General features: G+C 35.2%; 1 protein-coding gene across 1 annotated transcript in view; it reads right to left on the reverse strand.

The window, feature by feature from the left end:
* The window catches only part of SDCCAG8 (SHH signaling and ciliogenesis regulator SDCCAG8), a 226,350-nt gene that overhangs the window by 119,972 nt on the left and 83,837 nt on the right, over positions 1 to 22,541 (reverse strand). The window contains exon 13 of the mRNA XM_058533531.1: positions 5,290 to 5,432. Within this exon, the coding sequence (XP_058389514.1) occupies positions 5,290 to 5,432 (143 nt within the window). The remainder of the gene's footprint in view (positions 1 to 5,289; positions 5,433 to 22,541) is intronic.

Genomic DNA, 22,541 nt, shown 5'->3' on the forward strand with positions numbered 1-22,541 from the left:
TATTTATATATCAATACTGGGCTTTGAAAGAACAGTCATTTGCAATACATTAACCATTCCTATAATAATGACTTACTGAGCCCTAACTCTTTGCAAAGGTCTGAGCTAGGTGCTTTGAGAAATATAATATTAATAAGACCTCCCCTCCTTGAAGAATAATACATTCCAGAAGAGAAGAAAATCAGGTACATAAAAAACTTCAGAGTACTAATTTGTTTTTTCAGATTTTCATTTTTCCTGTTTTGAGGAATTCATTCAGTGTGTAGAAAGTGCCTTCAGCTTTAAGGGGGAAGGATCAGAGGGAGACGTGCTCCCCTCTGGCAGGAGTCATCAGGAAGGGCTACAGTGGAAAAATCAGGATTTCAGGGAGACCTGGAAAAGAAGGGAAAATTATAACAGAGCTACAGAAGGTCAAAGAGGTTTTCTAGGTGGAGAGGATAGCAAAACAGGAGACAAGTCCAAAAGTGCACGGAGGGCTGCATTTGCTTCAATTTGGCTGGACATCAGCACAAGAGAGGATGAAACTGGGAGCAATGAAATAGGACCGAAGGTTGGAGCCTGTTGGGAAACCTTAACTGCTGGGTGGTCTGGACCTCCTCTAACAGTCAGCACCACAGAAGGTTTCGAGAGCAGGTGACAGGTTAAGGCGGCACTTATGTATACTCACTTGGCAGTGGTTGGCAAAAGAGACTGGAAGGATGTTAGGAGATGATTTCATAACCCTGTGAGAGGTCAGCAGAGCCTACATTATGATGAAGGTAAATGGCAGGTGTGAAAGCCATTTCTACAAAGTCTCTCTGAAGTTCAAACTAAGGAACCATCTTAAACAAAGAATACTCTAAGCAATTTAAATGCCTGACTTCTGGAAATAGGAACTTAATAATGGGTTGTCTTAAATCATTGTTAGAATCATTGATTATCAGAGCTAGAAGCAAACTTGGCAATCATCTAGTCTAACCTCATTTTATAGGTAAGTAAACAGGTCAAAGAATTAAGGAATTTGTCAAAAGTTGCAGAGTTAGTGACTGCCTGGGGAAGATACTACCACTCAGTTTCCTCAACTGTAGGATGCCTGGGGGCTCCCCTATGAAAGGCCTATGGTTTTAATTATTTCACAAAGCATCCTTTGAATCATTCCTTAATCTTTTCTTAGACACTGAAGGCCTCATTTCAGTATCTTCGGCTGGTGGTTCTCCTTCCATGTACTTTACTTTTTTTATTTATTTTTTTCCCCCCAAAGCCCCAGTAGATTGTTGTATGTCATAGCTGCACATCCTTCTAGTTGCTGTATGTGGGATGCGGCCTCAGCATGGCCGGATAAGTGGTGTGTCGGTGCACGCCCGGGATCCGAACCCGGGCTACCAGCAGCAGAGCACGCGCACTTAACCGCTAAGCCACAGGGCTGGTCCCTTCCATGTACTTTAAAAGCATTGACTTCTATATGTGCTTTCGCCCATTTCCTTGGCTTTACGTACAAGCATCTAGATATGAGCCTCTGGTCCTGGAGCCTTCCCCTCACACCAGACCTCCAATGGACACCTCCACTGGAGTTCCAATGAAACATATTATTTTCCTCTGTTACTCCTTTTAAGTTCTCTAGTTGGCTTAATGGACCATCTAGTTAACATAGGTTAGAAACCTTGGAGTCACTTTTAACTCTGGCCTCCTATTTGCTACCCTAAATGCCGCTTAAAGGTGCTACTTCCTTTCCATTTTATTGGCACAGCCACAGCCCAGGCCTTCATTACTATTCCCCTGGATTACTGTGTTTATATTTTAATTGGGGCCCCTGTCAATCATCTCTTCCTCAACCAATCTATTTTCAATTGCCTTTCAATTACCTTCTTTAAATTCACATTTGAATCTCTCATAGTTCAAGCTCTCTTGACTTCCACCCTGAATTAAACAGCCTCCTAACTGAAGGGTTGGTAAACTTTTTCTGTAAAGGGCCAGACAGTAAATATTTTAGGCTTTGAGGACCATACTCAACTCTGCCATGATAGTCCCATACATAATACATAAAGGATAATTGTGGCTGTGTCCAATAAAACTTTATTTATGGATGTATAATTTTTATGTGTCACAAAATATTATTTTTCTCCCAACCATTTAAAAATTTACAAACCATTTTTAGCTCATGAAGCATACAAAAACAGACAATGGGCCATATTTGGCCGATGGTCTATAGCTGCTGACTCGACCCTAATTGGTCTTCCTGTCTCCTACATCAGCGCTCCAAGTTCATTCTCCACACTGCTGTATGAGTCAGGATCCCAACCCAAAAAGCTGATCATGTTGACAGCCCTGCTTAAAATACATATAGAGAAATCTGTTACTCTCAGAATGGCCAAAACTCAAGAATATGGCCCACAAGGCCCCTCCTCTGGTTCCTGCTCCCCTTTCCAGGCTTATCTCCTGCCAAATACCTAACCTGACTGTAGAGTTTATGTTCTCTCCTATCTTTATGTCTTGGCATATATTTTTCCCTCTACCTGCGGTACCCATCTCACCTTTTTCCACTTTGAGAATGCTTATTCCTGAACTCATTAATCAAGATAGCACCCAAACATCTCCTCCTCCAGAAAGCTTTCCCTGACTATCACCTTCATCTCCAATGCAGAATGAGCCAATTCTTCTTCCTATGTGCTCCCGTGTAATCTTTATTTCTATCATTGCACTATTATCACACTCTATTACAACTGTATATAAAGGTCTGGCTCCTGAGTGGAGTGTGAGCAACCTAAGAGTAAGAACTCAAGTCTTATTTTTTTTCTCTACGCCCAGAGGGAAGCAAGGTACTGAAAAGATGGTAGGAGCTCAATAATATTTGTTGACTAAGTGACTGTTATACTTACCAATTGGGTCCTTCAATAACTGCTGAATTTCTGTTTTCCATTTTTAAATTCAGTTAGACAATAAGAGGAAATACCAAAAAAGTGGTAGGTTATTTTTCTTTCAGATTGATCTACAGATTTCTACCCCAGTTTTTAAATTTTCCTTGTCCTGGAAGACTTGGATCCTTATTTCATCATTACTTTATAACATGGTTTTTTCATATTTGATGTTAAACTTTGTTTAGAATATGCCATTCAAAATGAAGAGCTACTCTGTGTGTGGGATTGATTTATTTCAGCTGGTCTACACTGAAAAAGAAAGACAGTTTCTCAGCCACACACTTCAGTTTACTGAGTCAATAAAGAATGGTGAGGGGAAGCTAACTCTAAAAAAACCCAAAAAGTATATCTGAAATATTTAGTCCAACAACCAAGTCACATTTTCAGTGCAAAAGAGAGATATACACAGTTCCTTATATTTATAATTGTCATCTTTAAATTTATGAATGTGGATTTTATAAAACATGAACATAGTGTAAAATGCTTACAAAAGAGTACTGCATTTAGCAAGTAGGTAATTAAGCTTTATTTTCCATAAAACTAGGTTTAAATTTTTGTAGACTTGGTATAAATAAAGCTCAATAGAAAAAGCTTTCTATGGAACCAAGCAAAACCATTTTTCTTAAGAACAAAGGAATTAGTTACCACTAGTCCATTTTTAGCAGTTGCTGCATCTTAATATGCTCTACTTGCAAGACATTGATCTTGTCAGACAGTACAAATTGATACTACACAGGAAAACTCTCTACAGACTCTGACTTCAGAAATTAACTCTCTGAATAAGACAGAACGGCAAAGGGGGCCAAACCAGCATTAATATTTATTTACTGAAGCCTAGCCACACTGAGACATGAAAAGCTGTCCGATTTCTGTGGTTTAGTAATGCTTAGCACACAAATGGTTGGTTCTCAATTGAAGTCTGAGAAGAAAAATTATTAACTATCATGATGAAGGTAAATTCTGAAACTTCTAAGATTTAATAACCAGAGGAACTATGTTAATATTACATTCTCAGTTCTACAATGACAACACTTCACATGGGCATCCAAAGTTAACATTCTGCAGTATTAAGCAATTTTTTCTTACAAAAGTGTTTTAACTATGGGGATTTTTCCAGATATCACACATGTATAATGTTTTATTTTCTTTCTTTCTCTTTTTATTTAATTCTTCCTTTCTTCTCTTTTCCTTTCATTGTTTAAAAGGGAAGTTGACAAACCATTTGGAACATTATCATAACAAAATGTTTTTAACAAAGTTTGATTTTAACAGAACTAGAGGCATCTTAACACTAACCCAAAACTTTGGGAGGTTCACCAACCTCTAGATATTTTTTTCTCCAAATGCAGGCTGTTCAAGTGGTGCTTTTCTCCATCTGTTATCATACCGTGCTCAGAATTATATTGTCATATTTAATGTAAAAGGGATCAGTCCCCTTTCATAGTTTAAATTCAACATATTACTATGATTAGAAGATCAGTGTTTCTCTAATTTACAAACTAAACCAAATCTCATAAACTTACATGTGTATTTAGACAAAGTTCTCCATAAAAACTGAAAAGCTAAGAACTGAACAAATCCAAAGTCTTGATCTGAAAAATGAAAAATTGTACTAAAATTTAAAGGGAGAAGAAACCACTTAGTAACAGGAAATATCTACAATCTCTACTTGAATTTTACTCTGTGTATGTGTATTTATGTATATGTGTGCGTACGTTTGCAATACAGCAAATTACACAATGCTTACTGCCTAAAATGTGTTATTGTTATTTAGGGCTAAGCTATACGTTTACTAAAGTTTTATGACAGTGATGATCACATAACAATATCTCATGACGACACAATGTAACTGGGAACCACGATGCCGTGAGCATGGTCAAAATAATGGTTGGGACATGAATAGCGTCAATCCATGTCATCTCTAAATTTTACACTGTCTTTGGACTCAGGTTCCTTATTCTGTATCAGTTACATCTCAGTTTGCCTCTTAGGATGTCTTTTACTTTGTCTCTTTCACAACTGACAGTATCTGATTATTTTCCTAAATATATTCCTCAGATCCTTCAGTTCAACATTTCTATTAGACGTAGAATTAACAGGAGAGGTAGTGGTGGTGGTAGGAGAAATATGCCGTTGTGCTTATATTGATGGAGAATCACCTAAATATTTGAGCATTGTAGATGAAAGGTTTTGTAATATATCAGTGATTCCCTGCCACACTTATCATTCACATGTCTGGGTGTTTTGCTTGCCACATCTCCACTTTTCTTAATATGCCTGAAAGCTGTGTGTGAATTGAATGACTAAGAAGAACTTGAACAACTGTTTGGAAGCCTGCGGCCATGATCAGTGGGATGAAATGGGTGCCCTGGCGCGTAATGGGATTGGGGAGTACCTGGTGAGGTGCAGTTGGTGCTCAGATTCGCCCAGCAGCTGTGTCAGTCTCAGGCACTCCTCTCTGGCCTGGGCTGCCTTCTGCCGCTCCTGTTCCAAGTGCTGCTTGCTTTCACTCAGTTCTAATCTCAATTTCTCTATTTCCTTAGGTAGAGAGAAGAGGGAAAAAGCATCCATAAAGACATGCACTCGAATTCAAAATTATCTCATTTTTATTTTTGCCACGAATTTTAATGTGATGAAAAATTATTAGAAAACTTAGGCTAGCTTCCATCTTATGACAAAGGGAGTTAACACAGCCAAAAATGCACATTAGTGAGGTTTTTTTGGATCGTAGGATGAAGCCTAATTTTAAAAATGAAATGTTTAAATGAAAGGAGTCAAAATGGATAATCTGCACTTTCATTCTAAGGCTCAGTCCCTTTAAAAAATAATGTTAACTTAAAATGTCACTACTTTTAAAATACAACATTTTTGTTTGTGAGATTAGATTAGACACATGCACTGATTTACTTCAAATATGTGACTCTTTATTCAAAAATATATTTATGGTTTCATTTGGACTATTGAAAACCAAATTAAAGGGTAAAATAATTTAGGATATCTTTTAGAAAAATATGAGGTGCAAAAGAAGGCATCATTATGATGTTCAATATTATTTGGAAAAAATAATTTAGAAAAAAAGTACAGCATGAGAACCTTTAAGCATTTAGAGTGCATGAGATTTCTGAGCCAAAATAATATTATATTAAAATTACATTTAAAAAAGCCAACAAAAGTATGCTAAGATTAATAAATATGAACATTTAAAATATATGAAAATTCATGATAGTTTATTGTTTGGTGTCAGGATGCAATTATCCTTATCTTACTGAAATTCAAATATTTCAAAGCAAAAACACCTTATATAGAACATAGTTTTAAATAACATACATTAAAGTAGAAATATTTTTTAAATAATTTATACATTAAGGTAGAAATATTTTATTTATTATAGAACATCTATAAAATTTTTTAAAATGAAAATAAAAGAGACAAATATTCAGACTATTAAAATAAGAAAAAGAGGAAAGTAAAGGGTAGAAACATTTTCAAATTCAGCAGAAGGCAAGAAGCAATTTTAATACACAAAAATACAATCCTCTTTTGGAAAACAAAATCATGTCTAATTGGAGTGTTTTAAACTCAGTATTTAAGTACCTTTCAAATTTCCTCATGCTGTTACTCAATATTCTGAACAAGCTCCAACTATATTTAATACATCAGGCAAGATAAACCAAATAATTCATTTTTTAAATATTTATTACACTATAAATATTCAGTTTATCCCCATCAAAACTGTACATTACCAAAATAAAACAACTTACTACAATTTCTCAAATATTGTTTTATTTTAAAAAACCTATGTAATAATGAGTAATATCACTTTCATTCAGAGTAGATTTTCTGTATCTTTCAGATTAGAATACTATATGAAACTGATTTGTTTATTTAACGTATTTTAAACTGTTAAAATTATACCAACATATTTCCATCTCATAATTAAATCTGATTAAAGAGATGGAAAAACATAACAGAAAAGTCTACTAAGTTTTACTGGTCTAACATTTATGAAACTAACAAGAACAAAGAAGTATAGAATTGGAATTATATGTTGACTTTAAAACTTCAAATTTTCATTCATTAATTTTTTATACAGTGCTATATGCAAGAAACTGTATTCAATATTATGGTGGACTCAGGGAGTTTCCATTTCAACGCTCAGGAGTTAACAATTCAGTTGGGTAAATGAGACATATACACACAAAAAGACTATCAAAATACAAAGCATATAAAAAAACAGCAAATGAGTATTAGAGAAAGTTCGTGCTTCTCTAGGGCAGATTAGGGATATATCAGCATGGGCAAGAAAAGTGGGAAAGACAGTAAGAGCACATAAATTCATGGAATGATAGATTAGACCACATAATGAAAGGTCTCGAATTCTACATTAATAAAGCTATATTTTTCTTACGGATAATGAGGAGATATTAATGGTTTAAACAGGTATGCAATATAAGAGAAGTTGAGCTTAAAAAAAACTGGATCAATGTGTATGATCAATTTAAGAGGGCAGAGACTGGCAGTACGGAGACCACAAAAAGAGAGCTGCAATATTCCAGACATGAGGAGTAGACACTTAGAAATATAAAGAGAACATGGCGAGTATATGGAAATAAAAGGAGAGCTATTGAGAGATATCAAAGATCTCTAGAATTTTGAATTGAGAGGATATCAAAGAACGACAGAAATAGAAAATGTATAAAATTCTAAAGTTTCTTAAAAAGAAAAGATGGAATAATTTTTATAAGCTCTATGCAACAATAACAATGTATGCTGCTTTCTTATTCTCATGTAATAAAAAGTCAAAGGCTGCACTGAAAGCCAGTCAAACATAGAGATAAAGAACACGGGCCCAAGAGTCAACATGAATCAGGGTTTCAGACACAGCTCTGGCATTTTCCAGCTCTGTGACCTTGGACAAATCACTCAACTGTTATTCAGTGTCTTCAGTCTAAAATGGGAGTGATAACTGTAGCAAGCTACTAAAACTACTGTAAAGACTAAATGAGATGATGAGTATTCAGCAGAGTGCCTAGCACATAGTAAAAGAGGAATAAAAGACAGCTGGTATCATTATTATTACTGATTTTTTGTCTATCTTTCAAGAACAGCTAAGAAGTAAGTAGGAAAAAATGACCTGCCTAAGGATACATGGTTATCACTGAGGACTAAAGAGTTCTTGATTTAATTCAAGATTTCTGCCATAAAGCACTATTTTGGTGAAAACTGAACAATACTTTATTATAATTTCAAAATGCACAAAGCTTTTTTGTTAGGAAAACGGAAAATTACTGCCTGTTTCTGATTATCTGTGCCAGAAAAAGAGCTTATTGGTGCAGATAATCAAAATCAACAAATAATCTAACCAGCTGGACCAGGGCTCAACACTTACTCCCTTAGTCAGGAAAATCTGCCATGGCACCAACTCCAACAGTTAGAGGAGGAATCTCTCGCCAGAAATGCCACGCTCCCACTGGCAGGATAACCCTTCGCCTCACCCAACTAGGTCAGAGCTGCTTCCCTGGCCGTATGTAGTGGCTCAGGGATGAAAGACCAACAACACTCATAGGTCAATTGAACATGAATCTCAAAGCACACTATTAAGCTGCCATGTCTACAATGCAGTTAGATGTGGCCATCTTTTGGCTAACTGGGCAAAGACAAATCCAGATGGCTTTACACTTTACCAAAAGGTATAATTCAAGTCATGAATGTAACCACCAGAACCACCAAAAGTTGAAACCATTAAAAGTGGCTACCTCAGGAGAATAGTACCAAGGACGACAGGATATGGTTTCTTAATCATGGACATATGTAACTTTATTTTTATTATTTATTAAATTGTCTTATCAAAGTAATGCACCTAATTTAAGTCAAATAGTACTCAATTGCTCATAATAAAGAAGGGCAGTGCCCACACACTCTACCCCTCACCCATCTCCAAGCCTTATCCTCAACAGCACACACTATCCACTCTTCCGACATTTATCTTCATATTTTTAAATGACATACTTACAACGCTATTTCTTGATTTTGTAGTATTAGACATGCTCTATTGACTTCCTATGTTAAAAAAGATAATGATTTAGGTCTCTTATATCACTCGCCCAACATCCCCAGCTCATATAACAATTTTGGCTAAATCATTAGTCAGTAGTTCACTTACATTATAATGATTATAGAAATACTGTTCACTACTGAGACAAGTATTATTTTTCTTAAATTAATTTTCTTGTACAATGTTTTATTACTTCTGGAATTAACTGCCAATTTTTAATAGTTTATTTTTCTAGGTAACTACCATTTTTTCCCAAATGTTCAAACAGATTTGTCAAATACCCATCAATAACACTTTTTTGAATAATGAAACACATCAGATAAATTATCAGTTCCTTTTAAACTTTTTCTCTTAGATACATCCTTCTTGGGCCTTATGTCTGGCCTAGTTGATCTCTTTCCCGGGTCAAACCTTACCCATACTCCTATTAGAGTTCCCTGTTTTCTGGGTTGTAAATCATCCTGTTTTTCAGTTTACTCCCCTTTTGGTTGAAGTACATTCTCCAGGTAACTTTCATAAGCAAGGGTACATGACTAACACACTTTTAAAAAGTATCTGTATGCCTGAAAATGCAGCTATTCTGTACATATTCTTGATAGTTTGGCTGGGTATAAAAATCTATGTGGTAATCAATTTTCATTTAGGATTTTTAAGAAGCTAATCCACTGCTTCAAGATTCTAACACTACAATTGAAAAGCCCTATGCCATTCTGATTTCTAATGCTTGGTCTATGATTTGTTTTTTTGTTTCTGAAAGCTTTTATAATCATTTCTTTTTCCCTGGTATTTCGAAGTTTTACCATGTTGGACCTTGGAATGCGCCTTTTTCACGCTTTGTGCTGGGTTTTCAGTGGGCCCTTTTCAGTCTGGAAGCTTATTTTCTTTAGTTTGGGGAAGTTTTCTTGTACTATTATTTTAAAATATTTTGATGCCATACATTTTAACATTTCCTCTTCCTGGAACTCCTGAAGACTGGTTTTTGGCTCTGTTGGATTGATCATCTAATTTTCTTATATTTTCCAACTCTTCATCTTCTGCTTTTAATTTCTGAAAGATTCCTGTGACTTCATCTTTCAAAACTTCTACTGAATTTAAAAAGAGATTTCTACTACATTTTTCATTTCTATGAGCTATTTCTTGTTTTCATTGTTTTACAAAGCATATTATTTTTATCTTAAGGATATAATATCTTATCTACTAGAATATAATAGTATTTTAAATATTCTCCTCTGCTCATTACATATTACCTCAGTTTCCATTTTTCTGTTTGTCTGTTTTAGACACTCCATTATGTTAGAGGCTTTCCTCAAATACATGGTGATACTTGGCTGTCCTTTCATATTTGAGAATGAAGTAGTTAACAAAACTTTGGATGTAACAGTTTTTAGGTGATGATAGTTTAGATCATTGTTCAGCAAATATTCACTTCTATCTCCCTCCACTGGGAGTGGAATGCACTCTCTCTCCCCAGCGACTTTGGCTGGGCCACACGATCTCACTTGGCCAATGGAACTTTCACGGCTACAAAGCAAGCAGAAGTCATAAATATGTTTATGTGATTTGACTTTGCTTTTGTATTCTAGTGATTCTCCACGAGAAAAGCATGCCCTGGATAACTGCTGCCCCTTTTGCCCGGACCACAGAATAAAGGCATGTGGAGCACAACCAAACCCAAACCATAGCCCAGACAACCCACAACCTGAAGCAGAGCCACCCAGTCAAGTGCAGCACAGATCAGCCAAATCTCAGCTGACCTTAAGATTCATAAACATGAGTACAAACGATTGCTATTGTAACCCATGAGTTTTTTCCATATAAAATATTTGACAAACCACTTTAAAGGAATAAAGGAGTGCTATGTCCCCTTAGAATTTTATTTGATCTTCAAAACAACTGCAGGAAGGACCTAGGGGAGGTATCCCTGTTTATACAAAAAAGGAACTGAGGGTCAAAGACATTGAATGATTGTCCAAAGACGTAAATCTAAGCCTTGAACCAGATCTCTGACATTATTGCCTCTACACCATACTATAAATTAGACCATGGCTTTCAATCTTTCTTCTTTTCTTTTTAACCAAGACCTATGGTAAGAAATCCATTTTACAACACAGTTCAGAAACATACACACTCTCACATACATATATACAAATGTAACTAGCATTTCATAAAACAGATTTAATCCTTACTATACGTGAAGCACTCAGATATTTCCTATTCCTTCTTATTCTATTCTACTTCTTTAAAAAAACTTCTAGTCTCAACCTACAAGTTGATTTAATGATCCTGCAATTTGAAAAGCATTGTGTATTTCTGATAATTTAAAAAAATATATTTTTATAGAAATTAAGTAGAATCAAATAATTTCATTAAAAGAAGTTCTATTGTACATTTCTCCTGATTTCCTAAGAAAAAATATCTGAAGGAATGAATGTAAAACTCATTTGAAAAATTATATATCCTCTTAATCCTAAAGGAAAGAAAAAGTAGCATACAGCAATGCTTTTAATCCAATGGTGTGATTTACCTCTGCTACCAAACATTACGTGACTTAAAAACCATTTAATAAGCTTTAATATATGGTAACTTATTTGTGTATGTGAAGAAGAGAATGGAGAGGGGAAAAAATACAGAACAGTCAGAAGAATGGAGCCTAAGTCCTCGCACAGTGAGAAAGAAGATCTTGTGGTTTTGAAGTTGACAAAATTTGATAAATTCTGTGAATTTATCCTTCAGATACCAATGGATGAATTCACAGAATGTATTTAGAAAAGTAAAGTGGTATATGATATTGAAAAATGAAACATAACAATCTATCTCTTGGGAGAGAAATAACAGTTTCTAGTTCTGTGTGGGTATGGGTAAAAAGTAGCTACTCCCTGGAAATTTAGTATTCACCAGTTGACACTTTTATTAACTCACAGATGTTACCAATGATGTTACCAAATCATCAATAAGGTTTTGTCTGCAGCTACACTAGCTACCTGTGGCCATTTAAATTTAAGTTAATTAGAACAAAAAATTTAATTCCTCAGTTGTATTAATCACATGGTAAGTGCTCAGTAGCTACAGTCAGATGGAGGCTGCCGCATCAGACAGCACAGGTATAAAATATTTTCACCATCACAGGAAATTCTACTGGATAGCGCTGGTCTAGAACACAGCAAAATGTATTTCTAAGACTCACACTCCAAACTAGAGTCTTGGAAAACCAGCCTATGTGAATAAAAGGATATTATAAGTAGTAAAAAAGTCATTTTAGGGGCCGGCCCCATGGTGTAGTGGTTAAGTTCGTGAGCTTCACTCCTGCAGCCCGGGGTTCACAGGTTTAGATTCCAGGTGCGGACCTGGGCACCGCTCATCAAGCCATGCTGTGGCAGTGTCCCATACACAAAATAGAGGAAGATGGGCGCAGACGTTAACTCAGGGCTAATTTTCCTCAGCAAAAAGAGAAAGACTGGCAACAGATGTTAGCACAGGGCTGATCTTTGTCACCAAAAAAAAAAAAGTCATTTTAGGAATGGACAAAAATGGACGTCCTGTTTACTATAGTAGATGTGGAAGGTTGCTGATATCATTCGAGAAGTTCTGTTCATGGTCGTCATTGTGGAGGGCACACACCATTGATTTAATATGTTTTTATTGCAGGCCTAATAGTAACACATACCAGCCACCATTTTTGAGTGCTTACTATGTGCCGGGCTCTGTCTTAGAAATTTTGTATTTTTAACTTTTGAATTTTAAATCTCATTTTATGTTCACGAAAACCTTGTAAAAATAAGTATCCTATCTCTGTTTCCCAGAGGAGAAAACTGAAGCTCACATTTAGTGACTTACACAAGATTAGACAGTGGCAAAGCTGGGATTCGAAACTGGGTTAGTCTGATTTCAACTCCCATAATCTTTCCACTATACCATATATTGTATCCCTAAACAAACCTTCCAGATGTAACAGATGATAAAGAGGAAATGACACGACATGCTTTCTAAAACCTCTCAGCCCACAATTTGGCATGGGTAAAAGACACAGATAACAAAGACATTGGGAGAAAACGTAACTCAGATGGCTGGGAGCCAATATCACACTAACACACACAAGGATCTCAATTTGCAAAGCTCTGGCCAAGACTCACTTAGAAGAAGCATTTCTCCATGAGACTTCAGGGGTGGTGACTTGAAGTGGAGTTTGGATTTGCTTAGACTCAGGTCCCATAGTTCCCGTCTTTAACAACATAATGACTCCATACCAGCATAAGAACCAACATGGCCCTTGTTGACCTTTGAGCTTCCCAGTACAATATGTAACATTCTGGAGAAACTTTTCAGTTTTCTAATTGTTTCTAATGTGGTTACTAAATCAATTCTTACTCCAAGCAAATACTCTTTAAAGAATTTTAAGAAAAGGTTTTTTTTTTTTTTTTCTTTCCATAATGTTAAACAAAGTGGCATCAACTGATCACTTATATTCAGAAGCTCTTCCTCAGAGCTAAAGTAGCTCTCAGCCAAAACAAGTGTTCAAAACAGACGAAATGGGACTCTGGCAGAAAAGAAGTGCCTTTCTAAAGTATGTATCTAAAGAAGAGAAGAATTTAAGACATCTGAAAGAAAGCTGATTCTGTTACACTGTGACCATAAAGCAGACTTTTTGGTTAAGCCAAGCTTGCAACACTGTTCTGTGATGCCAGGAAATTCAGGAGCAAAAAGACGAATCATGGCAGCTCTGTGGTCAGTTTACAAAAAAGAGCCCAGGTGATAGCTCTCTTTTTTTTTGGACTGGTTTAGCAAATGCTTTATGCTTGGTGCAAGCAGAGAAAGGGTTTGCTTTGCATTTGCATGAACGTAAGTTTCTGCTCCTCATAGACAAAATATCAGGCCATTCATAAAGTCAGAAATTTTTTTCTTTAAAATATTCAGGTATCTTTTTTTCACCCCTAATTCTATCACGCTCTTTCAATGTCCTGAAAAGGTAAAATATTAACGATGTTAAAGTCATCATGTGCTTACACATTCACGTTGTAAATACCACGGAGAGAGAGACCTTGCCCTTTTATGTCTGCTGTTAGGAATATAGGCGTTATTGGAAATATAAAGGAGCATTAAGATGACCCTGGATGAGATAAAATCTGAAATACGATGGAATTCTTGGAAAGTCATAAAAAAGAGGTGATAAATTTTTCAAATGATGCACTGCAAAAGAGTTATTAAGGTGCTATGAATATGGCTAAGAATGACTGGGAGAGCTAGGTGCAGGTCACAGATTGAAATGGGTAGAGAAGACCCTACACTGTGGGTACAAAGAGGTGAAGTTAAAGAACACAATGTTGAAATAAATGGAAGATTCTTAAATTAATGAAGGAGTTGAATATATAAATCTGCTAATTGTTGACCACACTAGTTACCATCTATCAATGGTGTGGACTTTTAAAATTGTCTGAGAATAAATTTTGCATAGGTTCAATACCAGGAAATGTATCAAGAGGTACATCAAAAAAGACAGCCATCAGGCCAGCCAGGGTGGCCTAGTGGTTAAGTTCAGCACGCTCCGTTTCAGCAGCCTGGGTTCTGTTCCCCGGCGCAGACCTACACTACTCGTCCGTCAGTGGTCATGCTGTGGCAGCGGCTCACGTATACAACAGAGGAAGACTGGCAACAGATGTTAGCTCAGGGCGAATCTTGCTCAGCGGGAAAAAAAAAAAAAAAGCCATCAGTCGTGATGTTAAGAAAGAACCTACCACTTCAGAGCCACACCTGTCTCCTGCCCAGGATGAATCTTTCATTTTCTACTTTGAAGGTCCCCTGTTTCTGCTACTCAGTTTGATGCCAAGGGTCCTCAGTGGACGTAACCTCACATCACCCTGCTGTGTGGTACATTTCTTCCCTGTCTTCATTCATCATGATCACAGAATCAGATGGTTCAGAGTTAATGTTAATACAACAGGAATATAGAGTGGAGTTGCGACATGTAACAGCAAGAGAGAAATGGAAGAAGTATAAGTGACTCTGTCCGCCATTCAGCTCAGTGAGTGAATGTCTTGGATGAACATGAAGAGTGAGACATGAATCTCCTGAGCCCTTAGTCAGTCCTAGTACATCCTCTCACGGTAAGACCATCCCACCACACTAAGTATAATCTTATCTAAGAAACAGGCATAGTTTTCATGCAAATGTGCACTCAAACACAAGCCAACTTGTTTATATTTGGTCCCTGTCTGAATAAATACGAATCTGTCCCAACAATGGAAGTAAAATAATGTGAATTATAATTTTCGAGAAAGGGTATGAACATGTCCAGTGTGGTAGGAATATATGGCTCTAAACACATATAAAATCGATACATACGAATCCATGTAGACTATGTAAATTATGAGCGATTTATGAGATTTTTTTAAAGCAATTTTGACCATATGGAATATTTACCTTTCAAACTGAATTTAGAACAGAACCCCCTCCTGAAATGCCACTCCACTATAATGAAAATACTGAGCTTATTGTAGTAGTAAAATTTATTTTAATAGCTTCACAAATAATTTTAGTTCAATATTTATAAATATTGTAGAGGTTGAAGGGGTCAGTTATACTTTACCATATTTAATGGGAAGAATTAATTGCTTTTGCTATCATTGGTGAAGACTGGGGATTTGTCCCTACAAATATCAAGGGTCTGCTATAACTTCAAAGATTTGAAAACAGCTCCCTAACACCTCCCCCTGCTGCCACAGCTTTGATTCAACTCAATCAGTAATAACTGACTACTGGAGAACTACTAAGCTAAATGTGTCTATAACCAAAAACTTCCTAGGAATGGCTGTTTGATCACTTACAAATCCACCTAATTGAACTATCATCCAAGAGAATATGTTTTAGATTAACAACGTTTTGTTCACAGGTGTATCATGAGACCAATGTTAATAGAGTTAATAAACTCGAAACTCTTTAGATCTTTGGCAGTTCCTTGTTTTACAAAGCTGGTAATCCTGTGGCATCTATTCTACTGTACATACCATAAAATGCTATATTGGGACATTTAAATACAACAATCTTGTAATGTTTCTGGAGAGAATATAACTAAAAAGACAAATATAGGTCTCTATTCCTGTGTACATATAAAGGAAATCCCTTAACATGCTGTCACTACACCATGTTATAACTTTTAAAACAAAACAAAAAAGGCTCAAAAAAGGCAACGGTTTGGCTTCTTATTTTCCAGAATGAAATTTACGTCAGCAATGTACTTAATATTTCAATTTAATAAAAGGAGAAATCATTTTACATTTAAAATGTTAATATATAAATTTAAATATTAAAATGTTAATATAAAAATTAACTTTATGGGAATGTAAATTGGTGCAACCACTATGGAAAACAGTATGGCGGGTCCTCAAAAATTTAAAAATAATACTACCATATGATCCAGCAATTCCACTTCTGGATATTTATCTGAAGGAAATGAACTCACTATGTCAAAAAGATATCTGCACCCTCATGTTCATTGCAGCAGTATTTATAATTAGCTAAGACATGGAAACAACCTATATGTCCACCGACAGATGAATGGATAAAGAAAATGTGGAGTGTATATATATATATATATATATATATATATATACACACACACACACACACACATTCCATATATATATGGAACACTACTCAGCCATAAAAAATAAGGAAATCCTGCCATTTGTGACAACATGGATGGACCTGAGCGCATTATGCTACGTGAAATAAGTCAGACAGAGAAAGACAATTACCCAACATACGATCTCACTTATATGCGGAATCTAATAAAACCGAACTCATAGATACAGAGAACAGATTTGTGGTTGCCAGAGGCAGAGGGTGGGGAGTGGGTAAAATGGGTGAGAAGATGATCAAAAGGTACAAACTTCCAGTTATAAGATAAGTTCAGAGATATAATGTACAGCATGGTGACTCAAGTTAACAATACTGTATTTTTTTGTGTGTGTGTGAGGAAGATCAGCCCTGAGCTAACATCTGACAGTCCTCCTCTTTTTGCTGAGGAAGACTGGCTCTCGGCTAACATCCGTGCCCATCTTCCTCCACTTTATATGGGACACCGCCACAGCATGACTTGACAAGTGGTGCGTCGGTGCGCGCCCGGGATCCGAACCCTGGGCCGCTGCAGGAGAGTGCGTGCACTTAACCGCTATGCCACTGGGCCGGCATACTGTATTATATATTTGAAAGCTGCTAAGAGAGTAGATCTTAAGAGTTCTCACCACAAGAAAAAAATTTGTAACTATGTAAAGTGATAGATGTTAACTAAACTTTAGTGTGGTAATCATTTTGTAATATAGATGTGTATCAAATTGTCATGTTGGACACCTAAAACTAATATAACATATGTCAATTATATACCAATAAAACTGGAAAAAATAAAATTAAATTAAATATATAAATATACATATTTAAAATATATATATTATACATTATATTATATATGTGTGCATATATTAAATATATGTAATATATTCAAATTAACTTCTAATGTTATTTAATAAAATAAATAGGGGACATTAGTGAAAAAAAAAGCCAAGAAGAAACTGTGACTCTTTTTCTTCCCTGAGAATGAGGCCATGATCCTTTGGTTGAGAGGCAGGAGACGGAGGTTGGTAAGATAACTCCACTGTTTCTGAGGTGAGAGTCACCAAAGCAGAGTCTTTGACCTGTATTTCCTAACAAATTAACATAATTCCTTCTTTAAAGTAACTCTAAATTTAATTTATGTTAAAAAAATTTTAGGTCTAACTCTAAGCCTATCCTTTTGAAGGCACTTTAAAAGTATTTTGCTTGCTACAAAAAGTACAGTCAAAAGAAAAATAAACCTGGAGCTGTTTCTCTGAAAATGAACTGTAATGAAAACAGGAAGGTCTCTTTCTGATGGGACAGCCTCATATAAAAGGATTGGTTTTTTTCAAAGCCCCAAAAATTGTTTCATATGCTTTACTCTCCTATGAAAGAGGAACTAAGAAGTACAAAAGCTGGGAGATAAAAGAATTACTAAAGAAAAAAATATATCTACAAATCGTTACTCCAAACTCAAATGCTCATTACAGTTGTCGACTTTTATCACCATTTGAAAATTATTTTATCACCAATTGAGAAAATCACCCAAAGCAAAAATAAAATAAAAGAATTCCAATTTAGGAAAACAAACTGTTAATTTATTCCCTGAAACAATTCCTTCCCAAGCCTTCAATTCAACACAATAAATATTTTTGAGTACCTACCATGTGCCTACTATGTGCCAGACATTGTATAGTTTGTATGTTATATATTATATATATGATCCAGATGGCAAGACAATTACCTACATATCTATATCTCCAATCTGTCCACTCTTCACCTCAGTCTGTCTTTTTTGTCCTTCATAACAACTAAAATATAAACTGATTCCCTATCATTCTGATAAAAAAAGCAAACCCAATGATACATCTAATTTAGCACACCATTTCCTCCTCAAATTTACAATCATCTGGGCTATCGTAAATAACAGAAATTATTGCAATACTCTTGTTTAGTTTTTGTAAAAATTTATAGCAGAAAATGTCTTATAAGCATTAAGGCAGCAGGATTCATGTTAAATGAAGTCTCACCATAATTTTCACATTATATTACTATATTTTGCTCCTTTTATCTCTGTATATTAAAGCTATTAATATTTTCCAATAGAACTGAAAATATATTGGAATAAAAGATTGAAATAACTGGTCATCTTGCCCACGACTACTTACAGTGTTGTTGCCACTGCAACCTTTCCCATGGGTGGAAATATAACTAAACACAAATAAAAAAGACTAAATATAAAGCCACAGTAAAACAATTTTAATAAACGAGAGAATGAAAGGCATTTTCAAGTAAGATAAAGAGGCTTTCACTATCTATAAAGATAAATAAATTTAAATGAACTGAGAATATTGCTATTCCTAAAGTTATATCTGATTTTGCCACAGGAAAATATAAGTAAATTTAAATATGTGAAGTTTATTATGTATTTGGAGTTTAGAAAATATCTTTTTTATTATTAAACGTATTTACAATGCCTTTGGGTTCTCATTATGAGATTAAAAATACTAAAAAGACATTCAAGTGTATCATTTATAATTTTAAATTAAATACTTAGTTTTTGAAAGTTTTTTCAAAATTGACACTATTACTTTGAATGAATTGCAGCATAAAGATCATTGCAGCGTGGAATTTCAACAATTTCCTGTATTTTCCATTTATGCTTCAAATGTAATAACTTTTCAGATACTATAATTACAGGAATACCAATATAATATTCAAGTATGCTTTTCAAAGCCAAACAGTTTTTAGAGTAGATATAGAAGTACTGACTACAAACTACAAAATCACACTTTCCAATGAAAACTAGTTAATAAATCTGCTACTATTCCAATAGAAAGCATGGTTTTCCACTGATTGTATCAGCTAGCAAAAATTATGTAAAAATAAATTGGCCCATTATTCTTAGCCAGAAAATAGGCAATCCTGGCAAAACTATTTGCCTCTTAGACAATGCACACATTTTTATTATTTTTCAAGTAGAACAAATTAAAACTCTTACGTCAATGCTACTTTTTTAGGAGTTGTCAGAAAAATATCAGTTAAATATTGATTCCTAAAGGGAAAATGCGAGGAAGATTTTGGGTTATTTTGCACCTAACTTTCAAGACTTCAGTGTACAATTTTAATTTATCAAATAAAATTCCTTTTCCTTAAATATTGAGCTAACTATATTTCTTCTACAATGTGCTCCTATCAAAAGGACCATAAAACATTTGGGAGTTAACTTTCCTGTTTACAAGACTTTAATAAAAACAAGGGCCTTTAAAAAAAAAAAAAGATACAGTTAAAGATAGAAGATACCTCAGTCATCATCTTTACCTATTCCCTCCCTTCACAGATGAGAACACTGGCGTCCAGCGAGACGCAACAGCCCACTGAAGCCCACTCCACTGGACTAGAACCTTCAGACTCTTTGCCGACACCCATTTCCTTTCAAATGTGGAATACTGCCAAGCCACAACACTAACTCAGTTATGAACACAAACAACCTTCTATTGGCGATAATTAATTTTTTAAATGCAATAAGGAAAACACATCAGCTGTTTCTCCTCTGACAACTGTTATTCAACAAGAAGTTTTTCTTTTTGCTGCTATTCTCTTATTAGTTAAATTCTGTCAATCTCTGACAATCAGAACAAATTGAAGACTCAGACCCCCTTTTTCAAAACTAGTTTCATAAGACCATATACATCATTTCTTAATTTAGAGAAAAAATATATTTTATTGGACTTTATTTTTATCAATATTACTGTTTAGTACAGGTGCTGAGGCAAAATAAAATATTTCTTTTCTCTCAAACTAAGAAAAGCTCAAACATTTAAACCCATTCAAGATCTCCTAGCCCTTCACTTCAAACTGAATGATTTTATTTGGTAGGCAATCATGTTTTAATTTTTCACTAAATCAGTTTCAAATGACTGAGCAAAGGAAACCCCTATCTACGTAGTCTGGATCACTTAACAGTACAGACGATGGAATACAGCTCCTCTTCTCCCCCATACAAAAATACAGGACCTCTGTAAGGACACCTCTCTTTCTACCTACCCAGTTTCTGTTACTCCTCGGTGTATCTGATTACAGAGACCATCAGTATCAATGCTCTGGCTCTAAAACCCTGAAGAGAGCAGGAAAGGTAGAGGATTATTGTAAGCACACCTAGAGCATTCAAGGCTGCAGGCTCTTCCCTGAACACTTATGCTTGGATTCAAAATATTCTGACAGCTGAAACAGCCTGTCTGTGTTCAACTCACCTCTTAGCTGCTATTCTGCTCGTAGGTGACACAGAAATGGATCCTCTTCCATTGGAAAAGTGGACAGTTTAGCCTTATCTTGTCGGAGGGTTTCCATCGAAATTAATGAGATGTTCTTATGTGAGGAGCAAACAGCAAATTTTAACAACAAAACTAGGTTTATTTTTAGAGACATAACTGATTGAAAAAAAAAATCCTTCTGTACTGAGCCATGGCGTACGTGATCTCACCTTATGGGGAGTTTTTAGAAAATTCACTTTAGCTGTGGGTTATATAAATATTTCTGTAAAATTCTATTTGTGGAACTTAAGAATTTATTGTATTTTACTTTAACTCAAAAATAACCTATATTTTCTAACTAATGTTGGCAAGAAGCTTCCAATGTAAAAGTAGATGCTTTAGTTAATAAATATTTTGAATGTGGTTCTTTTAAATTAACAGCATCTACATACAAAGGAGTAAATTTATCTATTCAATTTATTGACCATCTATTCAATCATAACAGTTCCATGTATGTACACAGCTTTTTATAGTTGAAAACACTTTCACATACATTTCTGAATTTATATGGTGTGCCAATTAGAAAACTAACATAATTCTTGCTTTCACTAATTTTCATAAAGAAAAATAAAATAGGTGTAGAACAGAAAACTGTAGGGTGATGATTAGGACAGAACACTTCTTTTTATTGAGATACAATTGACATAAAACATTGTATTACTTTTAGGTGTACAACATAATTATTTGATATATGTATATGGGCAGAATACGTTTAAAAGGATTCATTTGATAGAATGAATCAAAGAAATCTCAAAAAATGATTTTACAGACTCTAATTCCTCAAATTTCCAATTTAGTCCATTTATCCACATTGTTCAGATGAAGAAATTGGAATTTCAGGCAGGCCCATTCCCTCCTCATTGGGAGTTTCCCAACACAGGTTTAAATCCTGCCAACTACAAATCTGCTCCATATTTACAAAGGCACTTGGATTTCTTAGCCATCTATGCCTAACTTCTTCATTATCTGCCGTCAATGTGATCTTCTGTCACATGACTCAGTGGTACCTCACCATACCACTGCACATAGTAGGTACAAAAGGAACTGTCTTTTGATTTGACTAGAATTATTTTGAAGAAGGCAAATAGTCTGGTTCTTAAACAGGAAAAGAAACATATCCATCAAAAAAAAACCATATGGAAGACAGAAAATATCAAGCTATAAGGAGGTCTTCAGCTACAGGTCACAGGGCTCTGCCCTGCCATTTGTGCTAAACTGCTTAAACCAGTGATGTGGTGGTCAAACCTGCTTGTGACGTAAATCCAAGAGGAAGAATTTATTACAGTGAGATGTCAAAAACAGGATCCTGAAGGGTTCAGACAAGCTGCCATGATAGGTCCAAACTAAATGATCATGTTTCAGAGGGACAAATGCAAATACCTGTATTTACTGCCCAATTGTAGGGCAGCAGACACGTGCCATTGGGGGTTTCAATTGAATTGAAGCTCAATAACAGTTCACAATGAGATATGTGTGATAAACACATAACCCAAACAATACTGGCTCTGAAGTTAGATTAATGTAAGCTTAGATGGCAGCCCCACTTCTATGTACTGGTCAGGTCAAACCAAATACATCATATTCAGTTATCATCATGTCTCTGGAAAGCAACTAGATAAAATAGAACACAGGAGAGAGAGATGAGGATGGAGAATGTGAATGATAATCATAACAACGTTAGTAAAAGTAATAATA

The sequence above is a fragment of the Diceros bicornis genome, chromosome 38 (assembly GCF_020826845.1).
Source record: "Diceros bicornis minor isolate mBicDic1 chromosome 38, mDicBic1.mat.cur, whole genome shotgun sequence".
Classification (NCBI taxonomy): Eukaryota; Metazoa; Chordata; class Mammalia; order Perissodactyla; family Rhinocerotidae; genus Diceros; species Diceros bicornis.